The sequence below is a fragment of the Acanthochromis polyacanthus genome, chromosome 10 (genome assembly GCF_021347895.1).
Source record: "Acanthochromis polyacanthus isolate Apoly-LR-REF ecotype Palm Island chromosome 10, KAUST_Apoly_ChrSc, whole genome shotgun sequence".
In the NCBI taxonomy this organism is placed as follows: domain Eukaryota; kingdom Metazoa; phylum Chordata; class Actinopteri; family Pomacentridae; genus Acanthochromis; species Acanthochromis polyacanthus.
The window spans coordinates 30,318,716-30,344,782 of NC_067122.1; the positions used below are offsets into that span (position 1 = coordinate 30,318,716).

The 26,067-nt window shown below is 40.0% G+C and overlaps 1 protein-coding gene across 1 annotated transcript in view; it reads left to right on the forward strand.

The window, feature by feature from the left end:
• Positions 1–302: 302 nt before the first annotated feature.
• Positions 303–26,067, forward strand: part of LOC110972451 (storkhead-box protein 2-like) — a 226,445-nt gene continuing 200,680 nt past the window's right edge. The window contains exon 1 of the mRNA XM_051954050.1: positions 303–1,315. Coding sequence (XP_051810010.1) covers positions 976–1,315 — 340 coding nt within the window. The 5' untranslated portion in view covers positions 303–975. The remainder of the gene's footprint in view (positions 1,316–26,067) is intronic.

Here is a 26,067-nt window from a genome sequence, read left to right on the forward strand (position 1 = left end):
CACACACACACATATATATATATCTTTATATTCGTATATATATATATATATATATATATATATATACGAATATAAAGAAATATAAAACATATTTCTTTATATTTGTGACTATTTATATTGTAGATTCTCACTGAAGGCATCAAAACTATTAATATATATATTAATAGTTTTGATGAATAGTTTGTAATATGAATGGTTTATTAACATATAAACAGCATAAACGTGCTGCTTTACTTTCCATTGGCATTACAGCAGCACTGAAAATCTTAACTTGACAATTTAGCCGGAAGACTGTATTTCCCATATTGTGAACGTTCTCCTGACGCTACTCTGGACGTCGCATGCCATCACCATACCTGGATTATGCAGTCCTGCATCCTACTGTGTGCTTAGTGCTTACGGTTTATATCGAAGCGAGCAAGACGCGAGACACGACACAATCCTCCAGCGGCTGAATATCTTACCCACTCATTAATCGCGAGTGGTGGCAAAAAGTGTCCCATGAGACTGCGTTGCTGCCTGGTGACGAAAGGAGAAGAGGCTCACCGCATCTGTTGCCTTGGTGAATTCATTAACACGGTAGCAGGCAGCTAGCTAGCTAGCTATATTCATAGTTCCCGACATATTAACGAACTTTACATCGAAAATTACGGATGTCATCTCTTGTTTGAAGTCGACAGGGCTTGAGATGAATCTTCACTAAATACCGGGTCCGGTGACGGGACGATATATTACGTCGGGAGAAGGAGATGCACCTGAAAGGTGTAGGAATGGATTCCATGTAAGGCTAAGCAACGAACGGGAGCTAGCAGGCTAGCTTCATAGAAATACAATTGTAGACGATGCGGCTGCCGCTTAACGTAGCTGCGCTGTTAGCTAACATGAATTGTTTGTTTCCTATTAAGTCTGACGGCGTTTGAGATAAATATAATGATTATACTGCATTCGACAGCCTGCTAGAAGGCCGACGCGACAATGGAGTCTTTCCTGCAGATAGCGCCCCATTCCTTGGCTATCGTTCTGTCTAGGGTCGGGGCTGGGGAGGCGGTAGGGGCGGCCAGGGTGTCAGAGAGCGATGAGCTGCCGAGACACCACACCGGCTATGAGATTTTTGCCGATTTCAAAGCAGAAAACACCCAGCAGCATGTATGGAACCAGCGGATTACCGAGGCTGTATCCGAGACCTTCTTTCTGGGATGGATAGACGAGCATGTGTTGCTAATACAAGGGAAGGAGGATCACTTGGAGGTGCTGAGGGAGGGCTGGATGCGGAGGTCTCTCAATCCGCCTCGGGGATTCACCATCAAATATCTGGGTAAGGCCTTGACACCCACCCTTCTTTGCTCATGGTGTGTTCGAGTGTTTCATACAATCGCACGCTGATGTTGCACACCATACCCTGTGAGACGATTTTTCTGTTGCATTCTATCTCACTTCTAAAATTAATGGAGTCTCAGTGTATATTTTAATTTCTTTAAAATCCCCAAGATGGAAAAGTGTAATTGCAGCGTCCAGTTTGTACCAGATAACGTGGTTTGGTGACTGCTTTGCTATATTTATGTTTTACTCCAGCACATGCTCAGACCTGGACTATTTGTAGCAATTAAATAATTAAGGCAGAAATTGGATGGGCGCTTCATAAAGTGTAAACTATGTATGGTAACTAGCTGTAAGTTTTGCAGGAATACACCAGCTGTTGATAGAGGAGGAGGTTTTACAGGCTGACAGCTCGGTTCGTGGTAGTGTTGCACAGTATATGGATACTACAAAAGTACTGCAATACCTTACTGTTGAAAACAATAGTAATTACTATTTTATGAGTATTGATGCTTTATTTGATTAGCAGTCTTTTCTAAGAGCAGCATTTCTTGTCATGAATGTGGATGTGTACAGTGGGCCAGTCCATGTGTGTGTTTGCAGTTGTGTTTCCCTGCAGGAAAAGCGGGTATTTCAACAGTTTTTTTTTTGTCTCCAGCAGCTTTCAGAGCCAAAAAGCATGACTGCAAATGCAAGCACTGATGCTGGGCGTCCACAGTTGTGGAAAAGGCAGGCACATTCAATGAAAGCTGGAATTTTATTATTTAAGTAGGCGACTCAGAGGGAAAGCCCTTGTAAAGCCCCAAAACCCGTTTGCAGGACATGCTTTAAAGTTACGCGGTCCGAGGAAACTGTTCCGTCCAAATTGGAGAAGCATCTTACCGACAGACACACTGACTTTTTCAAAGAACTCGTATAAACTCGGCTTTATATTTTTTACCAACTGACCAATGTGGAAGCATCTCTGTACGAAAGCGCCGCATTCACAATGCTAACATTGACCAAATTATAGCTTGAAAACTGCAAAAATGTCAGACGGTCAGTGTGCAGGACAGCAACACCAGTTAGAATGATCACTTTATTACTCAGTCAGTACTGGTAACGGTCAACATGGCCATGACATGAACAGTTTCTGTCAATAATAATTTGAATTACTACAAAATGCTAAGCATAGACGTGCCAAAAATGTGTTTTCAGTTGATGAAACACTGTTTAACATGAATACATTTTTTTGCAATAATACAATATTAATGCTCTAAATGTATCAATTTCTTGTCAAAAACATACATAACTGTGTGAGAAAGTGATCATGTAACAACAACAACAAAAAAAAATTATCAAGCATGGAAATAAGCCCAGATGACTGACTGTAAATCTGGCACTTAATGTGATAAAGCTCCAACAAGGATTATCAGCCTGCACGCTACAGCAACACACTAATTTAGACTGAAAACAAAAGTCTCAGCAGAGTCTGCACTCTGACAGTATATTCAAGTTTTCCATTTAGTCAAATTGAATTTAAAAGTTAAAATAAAATGAATAACAGACTCTCTCAAAAACTGCCATCTACGTTGATGTCAGAAATGTTTATTACAATAGTGTTATTAATGTGAAGAGCAGGAATAGACTGGTCAGTCCAAGAGGCTCCTGTGGATTTCAGTTCCACCACAGTGTCTTTAAGCAAGTTGAAATCCTGCAAAAGAGCCAGAATGTCTGATTAAAATGTGTGCCATGGTTCTTTCTTAGTTTTTAATAAAAAGGAATTTCAGTTACAATCTGAGCGAGTAGCTCAGGGGATAAGAAGAGAGCCTACCAAGTGGAAGGTAGCAGGTTCAAGACCCACCACTGGCATTTCGGGGCTGCACAGTGCCGTAGTGGTTAGCACTTTCGCCTTGCAGCAAGAAGATCCCCGGTTCAAATCCCGGCTTTCCTGGGATCTTTCTGCATGGAGTTTGCATGTTCTCCCTGTGCATGCGTGGGTTTTCTCTGGGTACTCCGGCTTCCTCCCACAGTCCAAAAATATGCTGAATTGCCCCTAGGGGTGAATGTGTGTGTGATTGTCTGCCTGTATATGTAGCCCTGCGATAGACTGGCGACCTGTCCAGGGTGTCCCCTGCCTTCGCCCGAGTCAGCTGGGATAGGCTCCAGCACCCTGCGACGATAGTGAGGATAAAGCGGTGTACACACGTGGACAAAATTGTTGGTACCCCTCAGTTAAAGAAGGAAAAACCCACAATTCTCACTAAAATCACTTGAAACTCACAAAAGTAACAATAAATAAAAATATATTGAAAATTAAATAATCAAAATCAGCCATCACTTTTGAATTGTTGATTAACATAATTATTTAAAAAAACAAACTAATGAAATAGGGCTGGACAAAAATGATGGTACCCATAACTTAATATTTTGTTGCACAACCTTTTGAGGCAATCACTGCAATTAAACGATTTCTGTATTTGTCAATGAGCGTTCTGCAGCTGTCAACAGGTATTTTGGCCCACTCCTCATGAGCAAACAGCTCCAGTTGTCTCAGGTTTGATGGGTGTCTTCTCCAAATGGCATGTTTCAGCTCCTTCCACATATGTTCAATGGGATTCAGATCTGGGCTCATAGAAGGCCACTTTAGAATAGTCCAACGCTTTTCTCTCAGCCATTCTTGGGTGTTTTTGGCTGTGTGTTTTGGATCGTTGTCCTGTTGGAAGACCCATGACCTGCGACTGAGACCAAGCTTTCTGACACTAGGCAGCACATTTCTCTCCAGAATGCCTTGATAGTCTTCAGATTTCATCGTACCTTGCACGCTTTCAAGACACCCTGTGCCAGATGCAGCAAAGCAGCCCCAAAACATTACTGAGCCTCCTCCATGTTTCACCGTAGGGACAGTGTTCTTTTCTTCGTATGCTTGGTTTTTGAGTCTATGAACATAGAGTTGATGTGCCTTACCAAAAAGCTCCAGTTTGGTCTCATCTGTCCAAAGGACATTCTCCCAGAAGCTTTGTGGCTTGTCAACATGCATTTTTGCAAATTCCAGTCTCGCTTTTTTATGAGTTTTTTTCAGCAGTGGTGTCCTCCTTGGTCGTCTCCCATGAAGTCCACTTTGGCTCAAACAACGACGAATGGTGCGATCTGACACTGATGTACTTTGGCCTTGGAGTTCACCTTTAATTTCTTTGGAGGTTGCTCTGGGCTCTTTGGATACAATTCGAACGATCCGTCTCTTCAATTTGTCATCAATTTTCCTCTTGCGGCCACGTCCAGGGAGGTTGGCTACTGTCCCGTGGGTCTTGAACTTCTGAATAATATGAGCCACTGTTGTCACAGGAACTTCAAGCTGTTTAGAGATGGTCTTATAGCCTTTACCTTTAAGATGTTTGTCTATAATTTTTTTTCGGATGTCCTGGGACAATTCTCTCCTTCGCTTTCTGTTGTCCATGTTCAGTGTGGTACACAGCTTTTCACCAAACAGCAGGGTGACTACTTGTCTCCCTTTAAATAGGCAGACTGACTGATTATGAGTTTGGAAACACCTGTGATGTCAATTAAATGACACACCTGAGTTAATCATGTCACTCTGGTCAAATAGTTTTCAATCTTTTATAGAGGTACCATCATTTTTGTCCAGGCCTGTTTCATTAGTTTGTTTTTTTAAATAATTATGTTAATCAACAATTCAAAAGTAATGGCTGTTTTTGATTATTTAATTTTCAATAAATTTTTATTTATTGTTACTTTTGTGAGTTTCAAGTGATTTCAGTGAGAATTGTGGGTTTTTCCTTCTTTAACTGAGGGGTACCAACAATTTTGTCCACGTGTGTATACATTTCCCACACCAGTACTCCCCAATCCGTAGCAGTGCTTTTTAATACAGCCTAGCAACTGATGGACTGGACTAAGCAGGTGGGGTGAGCTGAATGGACTGGGACTGACAGACCTGACTAGCCAAGCTAGAAAATCAGTTTCATGTTTTTTCAGGATTTTTTTTACTCCCTGATATTTTAGGTTTCTGCTGTTGTATCATTTCAGTTTCAAGTATCGATTTATTTATACTGGTATCTAGTGGTGCAACGGATCATCATTGATCCGTGATCCATTTGGATCGACGTCATCGGTTTGGCACACACATGACCCGCGGATCGATTTCTGGAAAAAAACAAAAAAAAGAGTTTTGCTCCGTCCGCACGCAGGTTGTGGAAAGGAAGAGAGCAGACATGGCGAGTGGAGGAAAAGAGGAGCTTGAACGCCCCGCGACACTTAAATCCCCTCTATGGGAGCATTTTGGTTTCCCTGTCAAATATGACGACGAAGGAAAGAGGTCAGTGGACAAAACCGCGATGGTATGTAGGCACTGTGGCATAAGAAAGCCATATGACAGTAGAAACACATCCACACACCCACACATTTGAAGTGACATCTAATAATAAACAGACAAATGTTTTGTTATGTTATTTGTTTTTTTTTGTTTTTATTTTTGCTGATCCGAAAAATGATCCGATCTGTGACTCTTGATCCGAGGACCGATGCGATCCGTGAGTTTAGTGATCCGTTGCACCACTACTGGTATCATATCAAAGTCAGAATTTTCAGCCTTACTTTCAATGCTGATGTTGTGAATTTATATTTTCATTGCAGAACTAACATTAGAACAATATTCTGTTGCTAGGTCCAGAAGATTTAACTGCTAGGAATACTTTTGGCTGTTCTAGTTATTAATGTGTCATGAGGATAAATGCCTTGATGGAGGCCATACCTGAGACCTGGTTAGCTTAGTTCCAGTGTGGTTGCATTCTCTTTCCTTGTAGGGTTGCTTGCTTTACTGAATGGTCAGAGTGTGGTTCTTGTAGGTTGCTTTGCTTTCAGTCTTCTGTTCAGTTCATCTCAAACCAGCTCCATGGGCTTTAAGTCTGAAGACTGAGCTTCCACTCCACATTTCCAAGCTCATCATCTTGTTTGTTTTTCCTTAAGTAGTTCTTACATAGCTTGGACTGATGTTTTGGGTCATTATCTTGCTGTAGGATGAACCCCTGACCAACTAGAACATACCAGAGGGTTCTGCATGGAGCTGCAGAATGCTGCGGTAGACGTTTGGGTTCAGGGTTCCTCTCATTCTGTACAAGTCACCGACCCTGGATCCAGAAAAACAGCCCCAGACCATCACATTTCCTCCTCCATGTTTGACAGTTGATGTCACACACTGAGGAACCGTCCTTTCTCCTACTTGACAGTAGGGCTGGGTGATATGACCAAAATTTTATATCCCAATATAGCTTATTTTATATCCCGATACGATATACATCACAATATAGCATATTTTTGGTAAATTCAATGAATGAATGGGACCGGGCAGCGGCATACCTTACAAAGTACGTAGTCTGATCCTTGTCGGTCTTTTTAAATCCAAACCACCGCCATATGACAGAAGTTCCCCCTCTTTTACGCTCAAGCTCGTCGGTTTGAGCTGGTTGTTCATCATTTTGTTGTTTAGATTGTTCTTCTGAGTCGAGTCCATCGTCTTCCTCCATAGCCATTTATGTTTTAGCCGCGTGCCAGTTTGCATGTAATTGTAATGAACGTTGTAGGAGAGAGGAATAACGTTGTGGAAAGGACCAAAAAGTGAGTATAAAGCACCCAAAATATGTTTTTGAACTAGAGGCTAAATGTTGTGGATTATTTTAGTATGACAGTGAAGAAAACATTTTCATTTATATTCCGCTCTGTAAGTCTGGATGGGATCTGTAGTGACTTTGCACATGCGCGATTCATCTGTTGCCTGGCCGCGGAGTGATGTGGGTCTCCTCTAATCAGACACTGGGACTGCTGCGGGGTTACTGGACTGACAGCCTGTGCTTTGGGACAGGGAGGAGCTCACAGCAGCACCTGCTGCTTGTTGAGGACAGTAACTGCAGAATGATCCGAGTTTTCCTGTCAGAGTCTCCAAATCGGCACAAAAAGTCGCTAGATTTGTCACTAGTCGCTTTTGACAAAAAAAAAGTCGCTAGGGCGCTTTGGAAAGTCACTAGATTTAGCGAGAAAGTCGCTAAGTTGGCAACACTGCTGCGTGCCTGGGCACACTTTACGGCAGTATTTTACGTCACCTGACGTAAAATACTGCCGTAAAGTGTGTTTTGCAACACTGCGATATAAACGATAGGATCTTCATATAATACGATAGACATTTTCTATCGTCCAGACGATATCTATCGTCATATCGCCCAGCCCTACTTGACAGCATACAAACATCCTGCATGATGAACTAAAGATTTCAGATTTAGATCCATAAGTCCATGATACCTCTTCCAGTCTTCAGTAGTCCATTGGTGGTGTTTCATGGCCCAGGCAAGCCTCTTTTTCTTATTCTGACGTCTGAGCAATGGCTTTTCTTGCTGCAGCTCAACCTGTCAAACCTGCAACTCCAAGTCTTCTCTTCACAGTTGAACCTGAGACTTCTTACTATGACCACTATTAATCTGTGCTAGAAGCTGTTGTCCTGTGAGCTCCTATTACCAACTGTTGACTCTTAAAAACTTATCTTCTGATTCTGTTTTGGCTTTGGGTCTTCCAGGCTTCTTCCAGTCAGAGTTTCCCCAGTTTCTGAGATCTTTTTGATGGTGAAGAAAACTGGACTCACTGACACTTTGACTTTGTTCGTAATTTCTCTGTAGGAAAGATGTACGTTTTTACGTGTTATGATCTGTCTCTCTTTTATTGTTAATTGTCTTTTCCTCACCATTTTTGCAGCAACATACTATGTTTTGCAGTACAATAATTCAATTCAATTCAATTTTATTTATATAGTTCAGATTGTCTTAAGACGCTTTACAGAACCCTGAACCCCCAGAGCAAGCCCAAAGGCAGCAGTGGCAAGAAAAACACCCTTTTAAGGGGAAGAAACTTTGAGCAGAACCCGGCTCTTTATGTAGGGGGACCCTTCTGCTGCTGGCTGGCTAACACTGAAACTGATTCATAGTTTACTGTTATGGTGTACGGCTCTGGCATTAAATATACTACCTATATAGCTGGTTTTAAGATGCAAAGAGTATGTAGATGAGCATATCAAGTATAGTGAGGGTAATGCAGAGTATAGACTAGGGCTGCAACTAACGATTATTTTGATAATCGATTAATCGGTCGATTATTTTTTTCGATTAATCGGTTTATGGGTGATTCTCATTAAGTCAACCTAAGCTATGTCTTCAAAGATTTTAAGGACATACTTGACCTGTAACCTGAAATATTGAATTTTTATTGAAAGATCATTACATCTGTTACGTGGCATTGTCCATAATTTGTTGCCAAAATTGTATTTTTTTGTTTTTTAACTGATTTTGGAGCTTTATATTCATTACCGTAATGCATCCAGTGAAAAATTTAATGGTTTCACCTCAATGTAGCATCATGAATATTCAAGCAATTTTACAGAAAATTATATAAATCTGTTTAAAACGATATTATTTAGCAGATTATGATAAGCTATAATGGTTACCTAAGTTGTTTAAAAAAATATTTGAGGAAAAAGGAGTGTCCTAACATGCAGCTTTCATTACCGTTACACCTTGTTCATGGCCCTGTCATAATCACAGTGTTATTTTAAATAAAGTTATTCTTACCCATAATGCATCACAAAGAACACAAGAGGAAAGATGGCTACAAAGTAAGATTGTTTGGCATTGTTTGATGTTGGTAATCGTTAAGTTTATCGTTACATCTGTCTCCTTCCACACCATAAGTGATCATTACCGTAATGTGTAATATTTCATGTTCTTAAAAAGTTTTCTATTAGATAGTTTACTGTAAAGAAAGTAGTAGAGAGCTGACACTGCTGGTTAAAATTTTTTTGCTGAGGCATTATAGCATACTGCCATTTTAAGCTAGTTTAGGTAAATGTCATTCATTACCGTAACACGTAGCTTTCATTACCGTGTAATGTGGAGGCCTGTTGCGGTAATGAAAGATAAGATTACGGTAATGAACAGTTTCTTTAAAAAAATAAGAAAACATTTAGAATACATAAACTATTCATAAATTTTGTTATTACACAATGATTAAAGTGTTTATTATTGTCCATATTGTTTTACTGACTTAAGCCAACCTAAATTCCTCAAGAACAAAAGAAAGTGAAATAAGAGAGCTGCATCAAGAGCTAGGGTGGAGAAACAGACAAAATTTATATCGTATAGAAAAAAAGAAAGAGAATGGTAGGCCTAAGTAAGGGAAAGAGAACAGCAGAACACACATTTGTGAATCTGTGTGTGTGACTGCAAAACTGCCTTCACGTGATCAGCAGTAAAAACACTTTGTTGATCTCTACCTAGTGGTGAGCGAAGCGCCAACTGCTGATCAAGTGAAAACAGCTTAAGAACAGTCCCACACACACACACACCATTGCACTTTTTAATGGATACTTCTCATTTAACAGATATCAAAAACGCAAGGAAAAAGGGTTGCTGAAGGCAGCAGCAGACCTGACACCCAGATAGCTGCAGAAGCAAAGAAAAAAATGGAGAGAAAATTCGAACAGCTACAACAAAAATAAAAGAGCTATCCAAAACATAAACAAAATCCCTCCTTCAGCTAGGCTTGTGCTAGCCAATCGCCACGCCATTGGCGCATCGTTTTGCTGGATGGCGCAGTCATTCTGAACCGTGTGAGCCACAGTGGCACTATATTTTTCTTGTAAAAAACAACAAAAAAGGGTTCGACTTACTTTTTCATGAAAACGCCCGAGCGATAATATAAGAAAAACAAACGTTTTCTCTCGGCAGGCGTCGGAAATAGTTGGAGCCACCAGAATCTTGATCACGTGCCCGGGTCATGACCCGCTCTTGGCCAATCACAGAAAAGCATGCTATTTTTACTGCGTGAAATCTCTGAACGGTGTGCCACAAGGCGAGTCATTTGCAATCAGGAAAAGCAAGAAAGAGGAGGTTTTTGTTGAGTTTATGCTACAGTTGTGAGGTATGGTACATACAGGCATGTTATTTGGTCGCGGATACGCGAAAATTCGCATATCGAGGTATCAATTTTGAGACCCAACGTGAATCGCCCAAATTGGATGAGAAAAAAATATGGGGTGTAAGGGGTATAGGGTTGGATCGCACGTAGTTGTCAACAGTGCGCTGGCTTGTAATGTTTCCTTTGGCGTACATCGTGTTCACATACGATGAGACAAAATATAGTGACAGAGGATGCCAAGCGCTGATAGACCACATGAAAATAAAAAATCATGCCAGAAAATTGTACAAAAAGCATTCTAACCATCAAATGGCCAGCAATTTTTTCACCCGGCGGAGGAAAGAGATGTGACAACAGGACCAAACATACGGGATCAGTAGTGTGTACGTGCAACAACCCAGTGGCATTGCCCCTCAAGTTCCTAGTGCCGAGAAGGTCCCATACAGACATTTTTTTAAGCCTTCATGTTTAAAGAATTCTAGGTGTCAGAGTTCACCAGAATGCTCCATTTCAGCCTTTAAATTTCAAAAGTTTCTTGCAAACCCTCCCCCCGGCTCGGTCGCTCCTCTCCCTCGCTTCCAAGGATTCACTTATTTGGTAATTTCCCAGTGACATGCCTGTACATAGTGAGGGTTGAAGAATTGGACATAGGAGGAAAAGAAGGTAAATTGGACATGAAATTAATATTTTTATGGGTCAAAAAGGTTTGATCATGAACATGTTTCAGATACAGGTTTTTAAATGCATATATACATGGGAATGTCTCTTCACCCCTGACTGCCTGTTTTTACGAAAACAACATTAAATTTGGATCTGAAAGTTTAGCAAAATGATATAGACTCGCACGTTGTGATGATATTTATATTCAGGACTTAGACTTAAACATTTCACGTTCGGGGGGGGGTGTTAAAACAATGAAAATAACAACATGCATACATACAAGTAGAAATAAAATAGTTTAAATAGAACTGTTTATTGTTTACTGTTTAATTAAAGTAGTTAAGTTTGAAGTGTTCATTTCCGAAACATTGTTATTCATTACCGTTAAATTTTTTTTCATTACCGTAATGTACATTTTTTTGATGAATTTTTACAGTTACATTATTTAATTATTCATAACTTCTAATCTTTTAATTAAATGTGAATTTAATAAAGTGCCTATGTCATTCCACGTACATTTTAAGAGCTTTTAACCATGTTACAATGTCCTAAATTCTTCAAAAACTATCCAGAGTTGGATTTTAGTATGTCTCAATTAGCAGCAATCAAAACGCGGACTCAACACATACATACTCATACAACCATCCAACATCACAAGATCTTAAATGAAGTTTCACCAAGGCAACATTTATACTTTAAAAACATCTTTCTTGTAGAGAAGCATTTTCTCGGCACCCATGTATTTTAAGTTATACTACAATAATATCACAAGTAAGGGCTCCAAAAGTAGTGAACTAAATTTAAGGTAGTAATTTGAGAACAGAAAGAAAATAAAAATAATTTTGCTGTTAATTGCATTTTATTTAAAAAAAACAGATTTCACCTGAGAACAAGTTTTATAACTTATTAACATGCTGTGAAACTGTAAACAATACTTAAAGTGCCATTTCAGGATCCTTAAATGGAAGTCACATTTTTTAGAGTTTAAAAAAAACTGAATATTTAGAGAAAACAAGTGCATTTTACAATGTAAACAGTCTAACGAATGAATCATGAACGTTGCTTTGCAGTGCAAAAATGTTTGCATGTTCACATGCTCTGGGCTAAGGCCAGCTCTCTTTTTTAGAGACTATATTCCCTGCTACAGAAAATAGCCACTCTGCTGGTGTAGTAGTGCTTGGTATACAGATGTAGGACTTTGCTAACCTTGATAAAGGGGGTATTTCACCTCATTTGACTTCCACCACTGTAACGGATTCATTCTGTATACACCGCTTTATCCTCACTAGTGTCGTGGGGACACACACACATACACACACCCACACACACACACGTATCCCAGCTGATTCGGGCGAAGGCAGGGGACCCCTGAACAGGTCGCCAGTCTGTCGCAGGGCTACATATACAGACAGACAGACAATCACTCTCGCATTCACACCTACAGGCAATTTAGAGTTACCAATTAACCTCAGCATATTTTTGGACTGTGGGAGGAAGCCGGAGTACCCGGAGAAAACCCACGCATGCACAGGGAGAACATGCAAACTCCATGCAGAAAGATCCCAGGCCCAGGCCGGGACGTGAACCGGGGATCTTCTTGCTGCAAGGCGAAAGTGCTAACCACTACGGCACTGTGCAGCCCTGTAATGGATTTTCTCCCTTGGAAACTGGCTTCTCACCGAAGTATGTGAGGACCTCCTGTCGGACTTTCCCAGTGAGTGCACAGCCGCTGAGCGTGAGTCTATGACGCTGAGTGAACATCACATGACCTAAAGCAATGCAACCTATTGGTTGTTTGCTTCTTCTCCTGCAGTTCTGGTTGCGTAAAACCTACACTGGATGACTGCCACACCTGGTCATCACGATTACAGGCTGGCTTAAAATATGCGCGAAACATGCCAGTTAGGTAAAAAATAGACTTATTAACCTACTAATCGATGACCAAAATAGTTGACAACTATAATCGATTATAATCGATTAGTTGTTTCAACTCAAGTATAGACTGGTGGGAATGGGCAGCTGGAAGCAGTGGACTGGAGGAAGGTCAGCAGCAGCATCCCACAGTGGACATGATGAAGACTAGACCAGTTGGTGGGACAGCAACCACAGAACTGAAGCATCCAGCTCTGGGACCAGGGACACTTAGAGAAAGAACACAGGGAGAAACAGAGTGAATGCAATGCAATAAGGGCTCAGTGCATCCAGAGAAGTCCCCCAGCAGCCAGGGTTATAGCAGCAGAACTAGGGGCAGAGCTAATTCCCTCTTTTGATCAAAAAGAACCAGGTTCTAGTTCGGTGCTTGTTTGGTGCTGTTGCTCAGTTGGTTCAAATCTCGTGCCTCTTAAGAAACAGTTTGCTCTTCCATTGATAAGGAGCATGTGTAGCCGCTCAGCAACATTGGCACACCGTAGACTTGCAAGTGCCGTTCTTGACTTTGCAAGCTTGCATCGCCATCTAGAAACAAGTAAACTGTTAATGGCTACCTGTCTACAGCCTAGTCAAGCAACACCGACTATGTTTGAGAAGACGGGAGATGTTGATTCGTAACAGTGAATGTGTTCGTGTTACAGGGTTTCTGCAGGGCATTAAAAAGCATTAATAGTCATTAAATTGATTTTGCGAAATTTAAGTCCTTAAATGGCATTAAAAATCCTTAAATTTGATTCTCAGTGGCATTAAAAATAGTTTCTGCAGTTTTTAAGAAAAATATTTGATAATAATAATAATATAGAATTATAGACTGTGATTCGTCAGATATGTGCATCTGTGTAAACATGCTGAACCACTGCGATAATTGCACCGGCCGGATGGGTACCGACAGGCTAGACCTGGTGGAGGAGAGCTGGGAAATGCAAAAATGGCTAGAAAACGTGGAATTCAGAGAATGACTGCAGCCCATGGGTGGTCAAATATAGGGACAATTTTCATATAAAAATCATCTTTTCCAAAAAAAAAAACCTCATGTAATTTGTGGCATTAAAATGGCATTAAAAGCTTTAAATTTGACTGGCTGATTTCTGCAGAAACCCTGGTGTTAGCTTAGCTACTTAGCTTCGACTACGCTTGCATCAATTACATAGCATTTAAACAAACGCAATAAATTGATGATAGTATCTGTCTATCTTTATAGATGGTCTTAAGGCTAATTATGAGGCAGAGATCAGCTGCTGTCTGGGAACATCCGCGATCACGCTACTGGTGGGACACAATGATACTGGATTTCAGCTGAAGGCTGCTGTTCTGTCCAAATAGTCATGAGACATTTTTATCCCCCGCCGGCCGTAGGCACGGAGGGGGATAAAAGGCGTGGGCACGTCCGTTCGTCCGTCCGTCCGTCCGTCCGTCCGTATGTCCACATTTCGTTTCTGGAGCATATCTCAGAAACTACTTGAGGGATTTCAATCATATTGCACCCAGGCCATCTCTATATAGTATAGATGTGCCTTTTGGGGTGCATGACCTTGACCTCATTTTCAAGGTCATAGTTAGGCACTTCAAATATTTTTTGGTTTCCGGATCATATCTCAGAAACTAGTTGAGGGATTTCACTCATATTGCGCACACTAAGCCTGTTGGTAATGTAGATGTGCCTTTTGGGGTGCTTGACCTTATTTTCAAGGTCATTGTGAGGCACTTCAAATATTTTTTGAGTCTGTTTCTGGAGCATATGTCAGAAACTACCTGAAGGATTTCATGCATATTGCACCAACGCCACCTGTGCATAATGTAGATCTGCCTTTTTTGGTGTATGACCTTGACTTGATTGTTTTTATTGTAGTGAAGATGTATCATTTTGTAGGTGTATCGTCCAGTATATATTATTATTTCTTGCACTTAGAGGCACTATATATAAGGCAGGGGATGTTTTAAGCGGAGCGTGTTTATTTATTGTGATATTCCCACCACTAATGTCAGCTTTTGATCCAATAAATTGTTTGAGATGAGGAAATCATTATTGCATGCTTCTACTTAAATGTCCTACTTTGATGATATATCACCATAGCATGAAGTTTCTACACTTTCCATGAATTTCACCAAAAAATTGAATAACTTTTTGTGTGTAGTGTATGTAGACACGTCATGTAAGCATACTGCACTAATATATCTCAGGGTTTCCTCTACATGTAATTGATTGTGGCGCACCGCCACGGCAAAATAAAAGCCGCCACACCTTCAGAATAATGTTGTTTTTTTTTACCTTGATTTTATGTTGTTTTATGTTTATATGAATGACGATTATTGTATTAAATGTGATTTCGGCACAAAACGTGGTGTTTTTCGTGAAATGTGAGGCTACGCTGCAAATACCCTACCCATATTTTGAAAAACCAACACCGGAACACCGGAGTCACTGCCTGGCACCTGCCTGCAGTGTTGCCAACTTAGTGACTTTCTCGCTAAATCTAGCGACTTTTCAAAGCTCCTGGTGACTTTTTTTGTCAAAAGCGACTAGCGACAAATCTAGCGACTTTTTCTGCCATTTTGGAGACTCTGATAGGAAAACTCAGCTCATTCTGCAGTTACTGTTTTCAACAAGCAGCAGGTGCTGCTGTGAGCTTCTCCCCCTCCCAGAGCACTGGCTGTCAGTCCAGTAACCCCGCAGCAGTCCCAGTGAGGGGAGGGGGAGACCCACATCATTCCGCGGCCAGATGGCAGATGAATCGCGCATGCGCAGTCACTACAGATCCCATCCAGACTTACAGAGTCATATAAACGAAGATGTTTCTTCACTGTCATGCTAAAATAAACCACAGCATTTAGCCTCTAGTGAAAAAACATATTTTGGGTGTTTTATATTCACTTTTTGGTCTCTTCCACAACGTTATTCCTCTCTCCTACAATGTTGATTATAATTACATGCAAAGTAGGCGATGACGTCATTTAGCGACTTCTAGCGACTTTTAGGACAGCCAATAGCGACTTTCCTTATTGAGGAGTTGGCAACAGTGCCTGCCTGTCTAACTGGTGAGCGCGAAATGCGAAGAGAGTAGAGACAACAGTCCGACGTGGAGGGAGAGAAAAGGGTGAAAGAAAGGTACCTAAACTAGGTTGTATTTGATAGTTTTTTTCAAACCAGTGAAAACGAAATATACATGGATTAGGCTACAGAAAAAATCCTGAGTCGTGATAAATGTGTTATTTATTGTTTAATACAGGATACGCATTATCATTATTTCAGAGAGATTCTTATTTTTATTTTATTTTTGTACCATTGACACTTGTTAAAGAGAGATTAATCTAGGCCTAATAAAGCATGTTGAGTCTTTGGTTATACAGTAGAGAGATAATATTTTGTTGTAGATTATTTTTTAACTGTAAAATTAAATTTTCTGTTGATAGAGGAAACCCGTTACGTTTCAGATAGACGTTTTCACCAGCACGACATAATGTTAGCTTAGGTCATGCCCAGGTAATTTTCTGCCATGACTCTTTACTGGTCACATTTTCAGATGAGTATATTAAACTATTTTCTCAAGAAGAGAAAGGTTCCAGAGGAAGAGACTCGGGTAACCTTACAAGCTCAATGTTCTTGAGACTTTTGTCGTGATGTAATTCCCTCAAGTCAATAGAAATGATAATGAGGAGACAGAAGGGCACAGTTGTATATAGTTTTGCTACAGCCTTTTACTTTTTGCCTCTTTGTTTACTGTTGTTGCCACAGCACTAGGATAAAGCAAAGGCACAAGCTCTGTGACACTGGCAGATTGACGCCTCTTCTAGATGCTGCTTTAATTTGTCGTTGTGTTTGTTGTTTAATGTACTGGAAACCTGATAATAAATAATGTATTTAGAAAAACATTCAGTTTGAAATAGTCATAATTTCACATTTCAAAATTTGTCGTCGTCGTCACCCCCCCGTTTTCCACTCGGGCAGACCTCTCCCACAGTTTAAAAAAATCCTGGAGGAAACCCTGTATCTTCTGCAGTCGTGCAGTTTATCTAGCTTGGTGTGACTGTAAATAAAACAGCATATGTTGCTGATATGTTTACGACTAAAATCTGCTTGAAAAGCACAACCGATTATCTGTCAAAATGTGTGTAACAGAAGTGTGCACTGATCACTGAATATAGTCTCTGTATTATAGACAAAACACACATCTCTCATCACAAACACATTTTTATTCACCTACAGTCCAAGAATAAAAATACAAGTGAACTTAAATAAGTAAAAGATTTTACAATATAAATTTTTCTAGAAAAGGCAGAAGTAGGGGACAATGCAGTTAATTTCTGGGACAGTCACTCCAGCATCGATACCATGCGTCCCATCTGTCCAGCCAAGGTTTTCAGTCATCCTCTAGATGTTCTGGAGCATGGCAGAGGTCACGTCTTGGTGTCTTCTGATCTGTTCCAAGAACCGTTCCTCTGACCTCTCCAGATACTGCAGCAGATCCACATTTTGCGATTTTTAGAATGGGCCAAAAGTTAACATATTGATCATGTGAATGTCTGCATAATCTAAACAGATCTTACTTGATTTGGTCTGTTGAGAGGAGGACGGCGTGGAGGAGCTGCAGGATGAGACCAGCGAGCTGCAGACTAGTTAGACCCTCCAGAAAAACGCGGGCTAAAATCCTTGATTATGCGAATAAATATGCGGGGTTTTTATGCCATTTTATGCGGGAAAGTTGCAAAGTATGCGAATAGTTGTGAAATATGCAAAAAGATGTGAAATATGTAAGAATTTGGAAAAAAATGGTGATTCTTCTCCTACATCCTGTTACTAGGACACACACATCCCTTACTGAAGTTAAAACACTTCCCTATTCATTTTTTAAGAAATTGTAATTGGGGTTTAACACACACGCATACACACCCCGGTGCGCTTCTACACACACACACACACACACACACACACACACACACACACACACACACACACACACACACACACACACACACACACAGCGCACTCACACAGCACACTCCCTGGAGAAGTCGTTTAGAAGTGCTGCAACACGGTTGATTTTCTTCGGTGCTCCAGAACGATGTTGCACGGGGTGCAAAACAGTTTCTCCCCCATTTTCGAGCAGTAAATCTTGGTACTGTTTTGCCCGGTCTCTCGCTGAAATATTCGTAGGTAAATGTGATCTTTGACCATTCACCATTCTTGTTTTTCGTCTGAGTGCCGTGCTCCGCATCAGCTCGTGCTTCTAGTGTGTGTGTGAATGCGTGAACTGATGACGTCAGGCCGGGTGTCACATAAAAACTCACTCACAACTCCATTTATATTGGATATAGTTTTCTCATTTTATGCAGGAATTGTGAAATCAAGTGGGACCCGCATATTTTCTCCTAGAAATTTGCAGTAATTTGCAGAATACATTTTCACTCCTTCTGCAACCCGGAAAGGTCCAATGAGTTCATTTTTTATGATGCCATTTTTTATGATACCTCCACCACCTTGCTGACGCCTCAACCTGGGTGGAGCATCGGCACCTTCGGCTATCCAACCTCTAGCCCAACCGTCCGGACCATCAAGGGTGGCACGCATCTCATCAGTCCAGATAACTTGTCCAATATCCAATTTCATGTACTTCTTACACCAAGCAAGTCTTTTATCCTTGTGGTTTTAAGTGGAGGCCTTGTTTTCGCTTTTTGGACCTTACCAAGCGTTTTAAGAACACGATTCCATGATGTCTTTGGGGTGTGACCTAGACCAACAGCAGAAAAGATGCTTGCACTGGAACTCAAAGGCTATTTGACCATTTCTCTCTTTAAAGCTGACAAATCTCGAGCTGTTAGCTTCCTGCTTGGGGCCTCCACGTTTTTTTCTTGTTTTTTCACCATTAGAAACAAAGACCTTGATTGTCCTATGGTCACGGTCCAATAATCTTGCTATCCCTCTCCAAAAAATTTCATGATAGAAACCTTCTCCTTACTACAGAGGTGGTTCTTTCCCATCTTTAGTGCTTATGGTCACAGAACACAGAATACTCACCTTTATATATGTCTGCATAATAATTTGGTTCACAGTATCTTAAATTTTAACTAATTACTCAAAATTTAAATGCTTCAGATATTTTATGCTTTTGGATAATCAACTGCCCTATCAGGCTTGCATTAATAACAATTGTTCATCAGTGGAACATATTTGGATAAAGATATTTTAAAAAACTGACTTGCATAATAATTTGGGTTGCAGTGTAAATAAAATAAACAAGAAATGCTGTTGATATCATCTGTAATACAAATCATTTTCTCCATTAACTGATTAATTATTGCTTTGTCCATACAATGTTAGAAAATGTTACCAAAAATACCTGCAATAATTTCCAACAGTGCTAAATGCCTTGCTTTATTTGAGGCACAACTACAAACCACCAAAACAAATCTGTGTATAAGAAATGAATGCATTGGATTTCCACATCTGCAAAGCTGGAAAATCACAGAACAATCAGCATTTTACCTTGAAATTATAAAAAATAGCTGCAGATTACCAGTACTCTTTACTTTATTGTATTAATTTGATCATTCAAATCAGTTTTTTAGATTTGTATTAATGCTGCAAAACATAATCAACACATTAATTACAACGTGTTAGGAAAGAGTTTTATTGGTTCTTCAAGGGAAATTTCAGTGATAACCATATAGATGTCTGTGTAGGTTCTCATTCATCCAGGTAATGGTTATCCAACGTTGTTTAAATCAATCCACTGGTCTTTAAGAAAGTTCCTTGAAGATGTTTCACCTCTCATCACCTCTCTCGACTGTTTAAAAATGGCGGTTCTATGTTTTCACCATTGATAGTCGGTCACCGTAACCCCGCCCCCAGCCTGTGACAGTCTCGGTTGTCAATTGTGGCCCAGCAAAGAGTTAGTGGCTGAAAAGCACCAATTTTTGGAGCCTGGTGCTGGTACTCAGTTAGTGGAAACACAAAGAAATGGTGCTAAGTCAGGCTCTGGCTCCAACCTAGCACTGGAACCAGCTCTATCGAAGAGGGGCCTAAGGGACGTCAAAGAAGAAGTCAGTGGTGCCCTGCACATGTGAACTTCAGCTGACCCCCTCAGGGTCACCCAGTCAGCCCTAACTATAAGGAAAGTTTTAAGCCTGGTCTTAAAAATAGACCAGGTTCTACCTCCAGAACTCAAACTGGGAGCTGGTTCCACAGGAGAGGAGCTGATAACTGAAGGCTCTGCCTCCCATTCTACTTTTAGAAATTCTAGGAACAATAAGTAAGCCTGCAGTCTGAGAGCGAAGAGTTCTGCTAGGATAATATGGTACTATCAGGTCTTTAAGATATGATGGAGATCAGTCGTTAAGAGCTTTATATGTCAGGAGAAGGATTTTAAATTCTATTCTGAATTTCACAGGAAGACAATATAGGAGAAATATATTATTGAAATACTGTCCAAATAATGCTTTCGAGGGTATGGTGCCATAATGTGTTCCACCACTACTTTTGTGCAGACAGAAGGGGTTGTAAGTAATCAAGAAAAGTTGGAACATAGGATTTGGTAGCACTAACTTTCAAGGTTTGATCAACCTTGATTGCTACAAAACAGATATAAGTTGTTAACCATTTCTTGCTCCCTGAAAAAGGCCTTTTTGTATAATTCTGAAATGCACATTATTTTTCAGTTTTGGGTACCCTTTTTGTTTTTAGAATTTCTGGCAGTTTACGACTTACCTTTGTACCAATTCAAGCTATTCATTGGTCTTTGAACTACTTGAATTTCAGTGAAAAACTGGAAATACTGGGGCATTATAAAATTTGTGACTGGTAGTGTATATACAAACACAATATTTATATTGGGTATATAGCTTTATCTGCTTTTTGTTTGATTCCTCATAGATTATTGTAGCCCCTGCCCACACTAATACACATATCGTACTTTTCTCCACAGATGTTTTCTCCCAGTTTCTGTTTTAATAAAAACAATCTGTGCAAAGCTGGTTTAACAAATAACCTGTTCTACCAAGCACACCATGCCAGTCTACATCAATAATGCATCCCTTATGAGAGAAACCTGTCACTTTTTCATTTCTGGCAAGCTGCGGATGCTGTGTACCAAGTGATATTGGGCACAGCAGCCGCAGAGAGATTTGTGTGCCAGTGAAGAGCAGCAATCTCAAATTAAGCTGTCATCTTTTAATTACTAGTGCTAACCAAATGTAAGGAAATAGGTACATATGCAAGCATTGTTACTGTTGTTTCAGACAAATGTTTATGACACAGAACAGCAATGGGTACGTGCACTGCTTCCCAAATTCTGTTTTTCAGGTCCACATAGTCACAAATATATCAAATTTATTGACATTGTCCATAAATTTGATACAGGTAGGTTGCCACACTATAACTTTTAAGAAAGCAAGAAGTTTTTAATTGTGTGCTGCATCAGAGCATCTCTTCGCATGAAATTTGCTGCTCAGCAGGTGATGGCATGGTGATAGATTTAGTCTGTTGTGTATTGACTTCACACCATATTGTCTCCTGGTTGACTAGATGCAGTGCTAGAAAGTAATGAGCAATGTCCAATCTTTTCATCTCCAGAAACAACTGTCCCTCATGCCTATCATACCTTTATGCCACATTACCTAGCTAGCAAACTACCAAGCTGCTTTTATAGCTTTTCATTGGAATGGAAGTGAATATGTTGGCATCTAAGCCCCTTCTCCCAAGAAGTTCTAACTTCATTTGAGGTCTTACTCATGTTTTATAAATAAACTGTTCAGGGATTGCAGTTTGATACACAAACTGAACAATTCCAGACATTGCATTTACAAAAAATACAATTTAAAAGTCTGGTTCCCTACTCAATACATTGAAGTTTCTCCAGATTGTTTACAGCAGAGGCAGTATTCATGTCTTGACTCAGCAGTAGTGAACCATGAGATGATTCCCTACTGGTTGGTCTGTGACTGTTACATGACCTTGTTTTGCCATTATGACATTTTAATTGATTTAAGTTAAATCCAAATAATAATCAGTATCATGAGTTTAGGTAGCTTCATAGAGACTTTATGCTATGCCTAGATGGAAAGAAAAAAATCATCTTTGAATACTAAAGTAATCTTTGGTCTCTCTCTCTCTCACTCACTCACTCACTCACTCACTCACTCACTCACTCACTCACACACACACACACACACACACACACACACACACACACACACACACACACACACACACACACACACACACACACACAGTGTTTTTCTATCATTGTAGGGACATACCATTGACTCCCATTCCTTTCTAACCCCTAACCCTTACCCTAACCTTAAAGCTCGTGTCCGGAGTTTCCGTTTGTTTTCAATTTATGTATCATTGTTTAAAAAAGCTTAAATGTGTTAGTCTAGTTTGATACTATAATATAATGTTAGTATGACGCGATATGAAAATTTATTCATGAGCTCCGCCTTCCTCTCATAGACCCCCATGTTATTCCAAAAAGCGCCGGTCGCTGCCGACCAATCAAGTTCGAGCTTCAGCTTTGTCATGCTGTCAATCAACGGTTATGCACACAGCAAGCAAGCCCATGCAGAGGTGGGCGAGCTATGCACTACGCAACCGCGAGCACATTTGTTTTGCTTGTGGAGGAGCTGAGAGAGCATCAGGGCTCAGCAACTTCCAGAAAAGTTACCAATCCCACGACTTGTCAGACCAAGAGACTGCAGGACGTTTTTTGGCTCGGGGTGCTCGCGTCGCTCCCCGACCACGGCCTCCTGACGACTTCGTTTAGATGCCCGACCTCTGGAGGAAGATGTTGGGGTGTCTGGGACATACTCTTCGTCAGAGGAGTCATGCAATTCTGAACTCTAGATAGAAATAAATAAACAATGTAACACATATACACGCGTAAATGCACTAAGTTTGATAAACAACGTCATCGAGAGGGATACACGAGTGTAATCACATATTGAAACTTTACTCGTTCGTCCTAGCAGATTCATGTTATTTTGGTATTAGGACAAGTTAGACTCAATACAGCATTCTAACGTAATTCCTTTATTATTTACTAAATGTACTAAATGTAGAGGAGTGGAAAACAGCAAAACAGGGGCAATAAAGGGGCGAAATCAGAGGGAGGGTGGTACCAACAGTGTTTTGGGAGACACTGCGATTCAAACTCCGGACACGAGCTTTAACCCAGAACAAAACAATGCCTAACCCTAAAGAAACGTTTTTGCACTTTTACTTTTTTCAGTAACAACAACATGGCCAAGAAAACACTGTTTAAACTTGTGGGGACCGAAATGAGGTTTTCCTACAGTTGTGGGGACATTTGGTCAAGTATAACCACCACCTGAACACACACACACACACACACACACACACACACACACACACACATATAACCCAAGCGCAGACACAAAAGCAGACAACCTGGCCCCAGGAGGGGCAGATACGTCAAAAAATCTTTGAACATTAACATTATTAACATTTTTTTTATAATTTAAGTTTTTATTGAGTTTTATATTTTATGAACACTTACGAGAAAAAAAAAACAAAAACAAAACAGAAAAAAACAAAACAACAAAAAAAACACAGTGAGGTTAGTAAGTCAAATCAAATCAAGCTGTAGACAGATACTTAGAAAAATTGTCCCATTGTTCCATTGCAACTTCATTCTTACATTGTACTCTTCCCAACATCTTCTCACAAGCAACATTTTCAGTCATATTTTCTTTCCACATTTTAAGTGTTGGGGCATGGGGGTCCTTCCACAATTTCAAAATGAGGCGAGCACACGTCACCAAAGCTGTACATAACACTCGAAAAACATATTTGTTTAGCTGTGGTACCTCACTTCTGTCTCCCAGTAAACACAGTCTAGATGATTTGGGCAGATTGCCATGTACCCATCCCTGCATATAACTTAAGACATTGTCCCAAATTGGAGAAACAACAGGGCATTCCCACAAGGCATGAATCAAAGTACCTTGAACTCTTTGGCATTTCCAACATAGATCATTTCCACTAATACCCATCTTATAGAGTCTGGATGGGGTATAATAGTATCTATTAAGAATTTTATACTGAATGAATTTACCCCTAGCTTCTCGGATGTACTGCCCATTATTTGAAAGAATTAGGTCCCAAACATCATTATCTATTATACAATTTAAATCTCTTTTCCCATGCTGCTTTAAGGCTTTTACTTGTGTTGTTTTTCGCCCATGGGCAAATATTGTACCATTTTGAAGCTTTGCACAACAGTGACGGTAAAAGCAGAAATGTCTCTATTGGATTTTTCTCCCATACTAACTCAATTTTTCCTTTTAAACAGTCTGTTATTTGTAAATACTTCCATAAGTGGCCAGGCCCCTCGAGACTAAATTTATGTTTTAGATCATTAAATGGCATGAATGCATTCCCATCCAGTAGATCACCCACAGTTTTAATACCCTTTCGTAGCCACTGAGCCCAATAAATGGTCTGTTTACCAATTTTAATTTTAGGGTTATGCCACAAGGGGGCATATTTCAAAAGATTTGGATCAAGCTTATATTTTCTGTGCACCTCCAACCACACCATCCTAGAAAACTTTAAGATGGGATTTTCTACTGTTTTTCCTTTATTTAACTTTTGAGATAAGAGATCGATTGGTGTGAATGGAGAGGCGAGTTCTTGCTCTATTAAGATCCGATCGAGGTCGGCTCTCCCTGCCCAATGTTTAGCCAGTCTAGACATCTCAAAAGAAATACTATAATGTTCTACATTGGGCAGGGCCAGCCCCCCTTCTGTTTTTGGTTGGCAGAGCCGGCTCAGGTTAATACGTGGTTTTCCACCATTCCAAAGAAATTTTTTTATCATCTTATTGTAGTTCAGTAACATCGGTTGTGGAATACACAAAGGTAACATTCCAGTATAATAATTAATAAGAGGGGCTATGACCATTTTTACTGTGTTTACTTTCCCCCATAATAAGTTTAGTTTACTCCATTTGTCTAAATTAACCTTAATTTTACCAAGCAATTTGCTCATAGTGTCAGTCATTGTATCCTTAATATTTGGGTTCAATTCCAAGATACTTCATTCCTTTGTCCACCCACTTAAAATTAAAACCAGACAGAAGATTATTACTGCAAGATTGGGAAACCGGCATAGCCTCAGATTTATGCCAATTAATTTTGTACCCGGACCATGTTGCATATTCATCAATAACCTCTAGTAGAGTTGTAATAGAATTGGTAGGATCTTTACTCAAAACCAAGATGTTGTCTGCATACAAAAGCAATTTATGTTCTCTTCCTCCCCCATACACACCTTTAATTCTCATATTTTCCCTTATCTGAATAGCCAGGGGCTCCAAAAAGATAGTGAATAAAAGTGGGCTCAAACTACACCCTTGACGGGTTGATCTAGAAGTATTGAAAAATGGAGATAGGACACCATTAGTAAAAACAGCCGCCTTTGACCCAGAATATAATGTTGTTATCCAACAGCAGAAGTTGTCACTTATACCGAATTTCATCAGGGCAGTGATCAGAAAACGCCATTCGACTCTGTCAAAAGCTTTCTGGGCGTCTAGAGATATGGCCAGCACGGGATCTGGATTATTTCTATTCAACCATAAAAGATGCAATAATCTTCTCATGTTATCTGAGGCTGATCTGCCCTTGATCTTTATGAATAATTTGTGGCAGTACGGCTTCTAATCTTGCCGCTAATAATTTTGACAGTATTTTACAATCAACATTTATTAAACTTATTGGTCTATAATTGACTGGATCAGTTAAATCTTTGTCATCCTTTGGAATTAGCGTTATCGCCTGATTAAAACTTTCAGGGAGAGATCCTTGTTCAAAAGCCTCATGAAATACTTCAGTTAAAAAAGGACAGAGTGTATCTGAGAATTTTTGATAAAATTCAGCTGGGAAGCCATCTATCCCAGGGAACTTTCCAGTTTTCATTGAACCAATGACTTTTTTTTTACTTCCGTCACAGTTAGAGGAGCTTCCAATTTGTCCTTTTGTTCTTCTAAAATTTTCGGTATTATCAATTTATCAAAAAATGCATCCAGTTGGTCCGTGCTAACCTTACACTCAGATGTATATAGGTCCTGGTAAAATGATTTAAAAACTGTATTGATATCCAAGGTAGATGTAACTAGTTTATCATCCTTTTTAATAGCAGTAATAAAATTTTGGTTATCCATTTTTTTAAGTTGTCTTGCTAATAATTTCCCT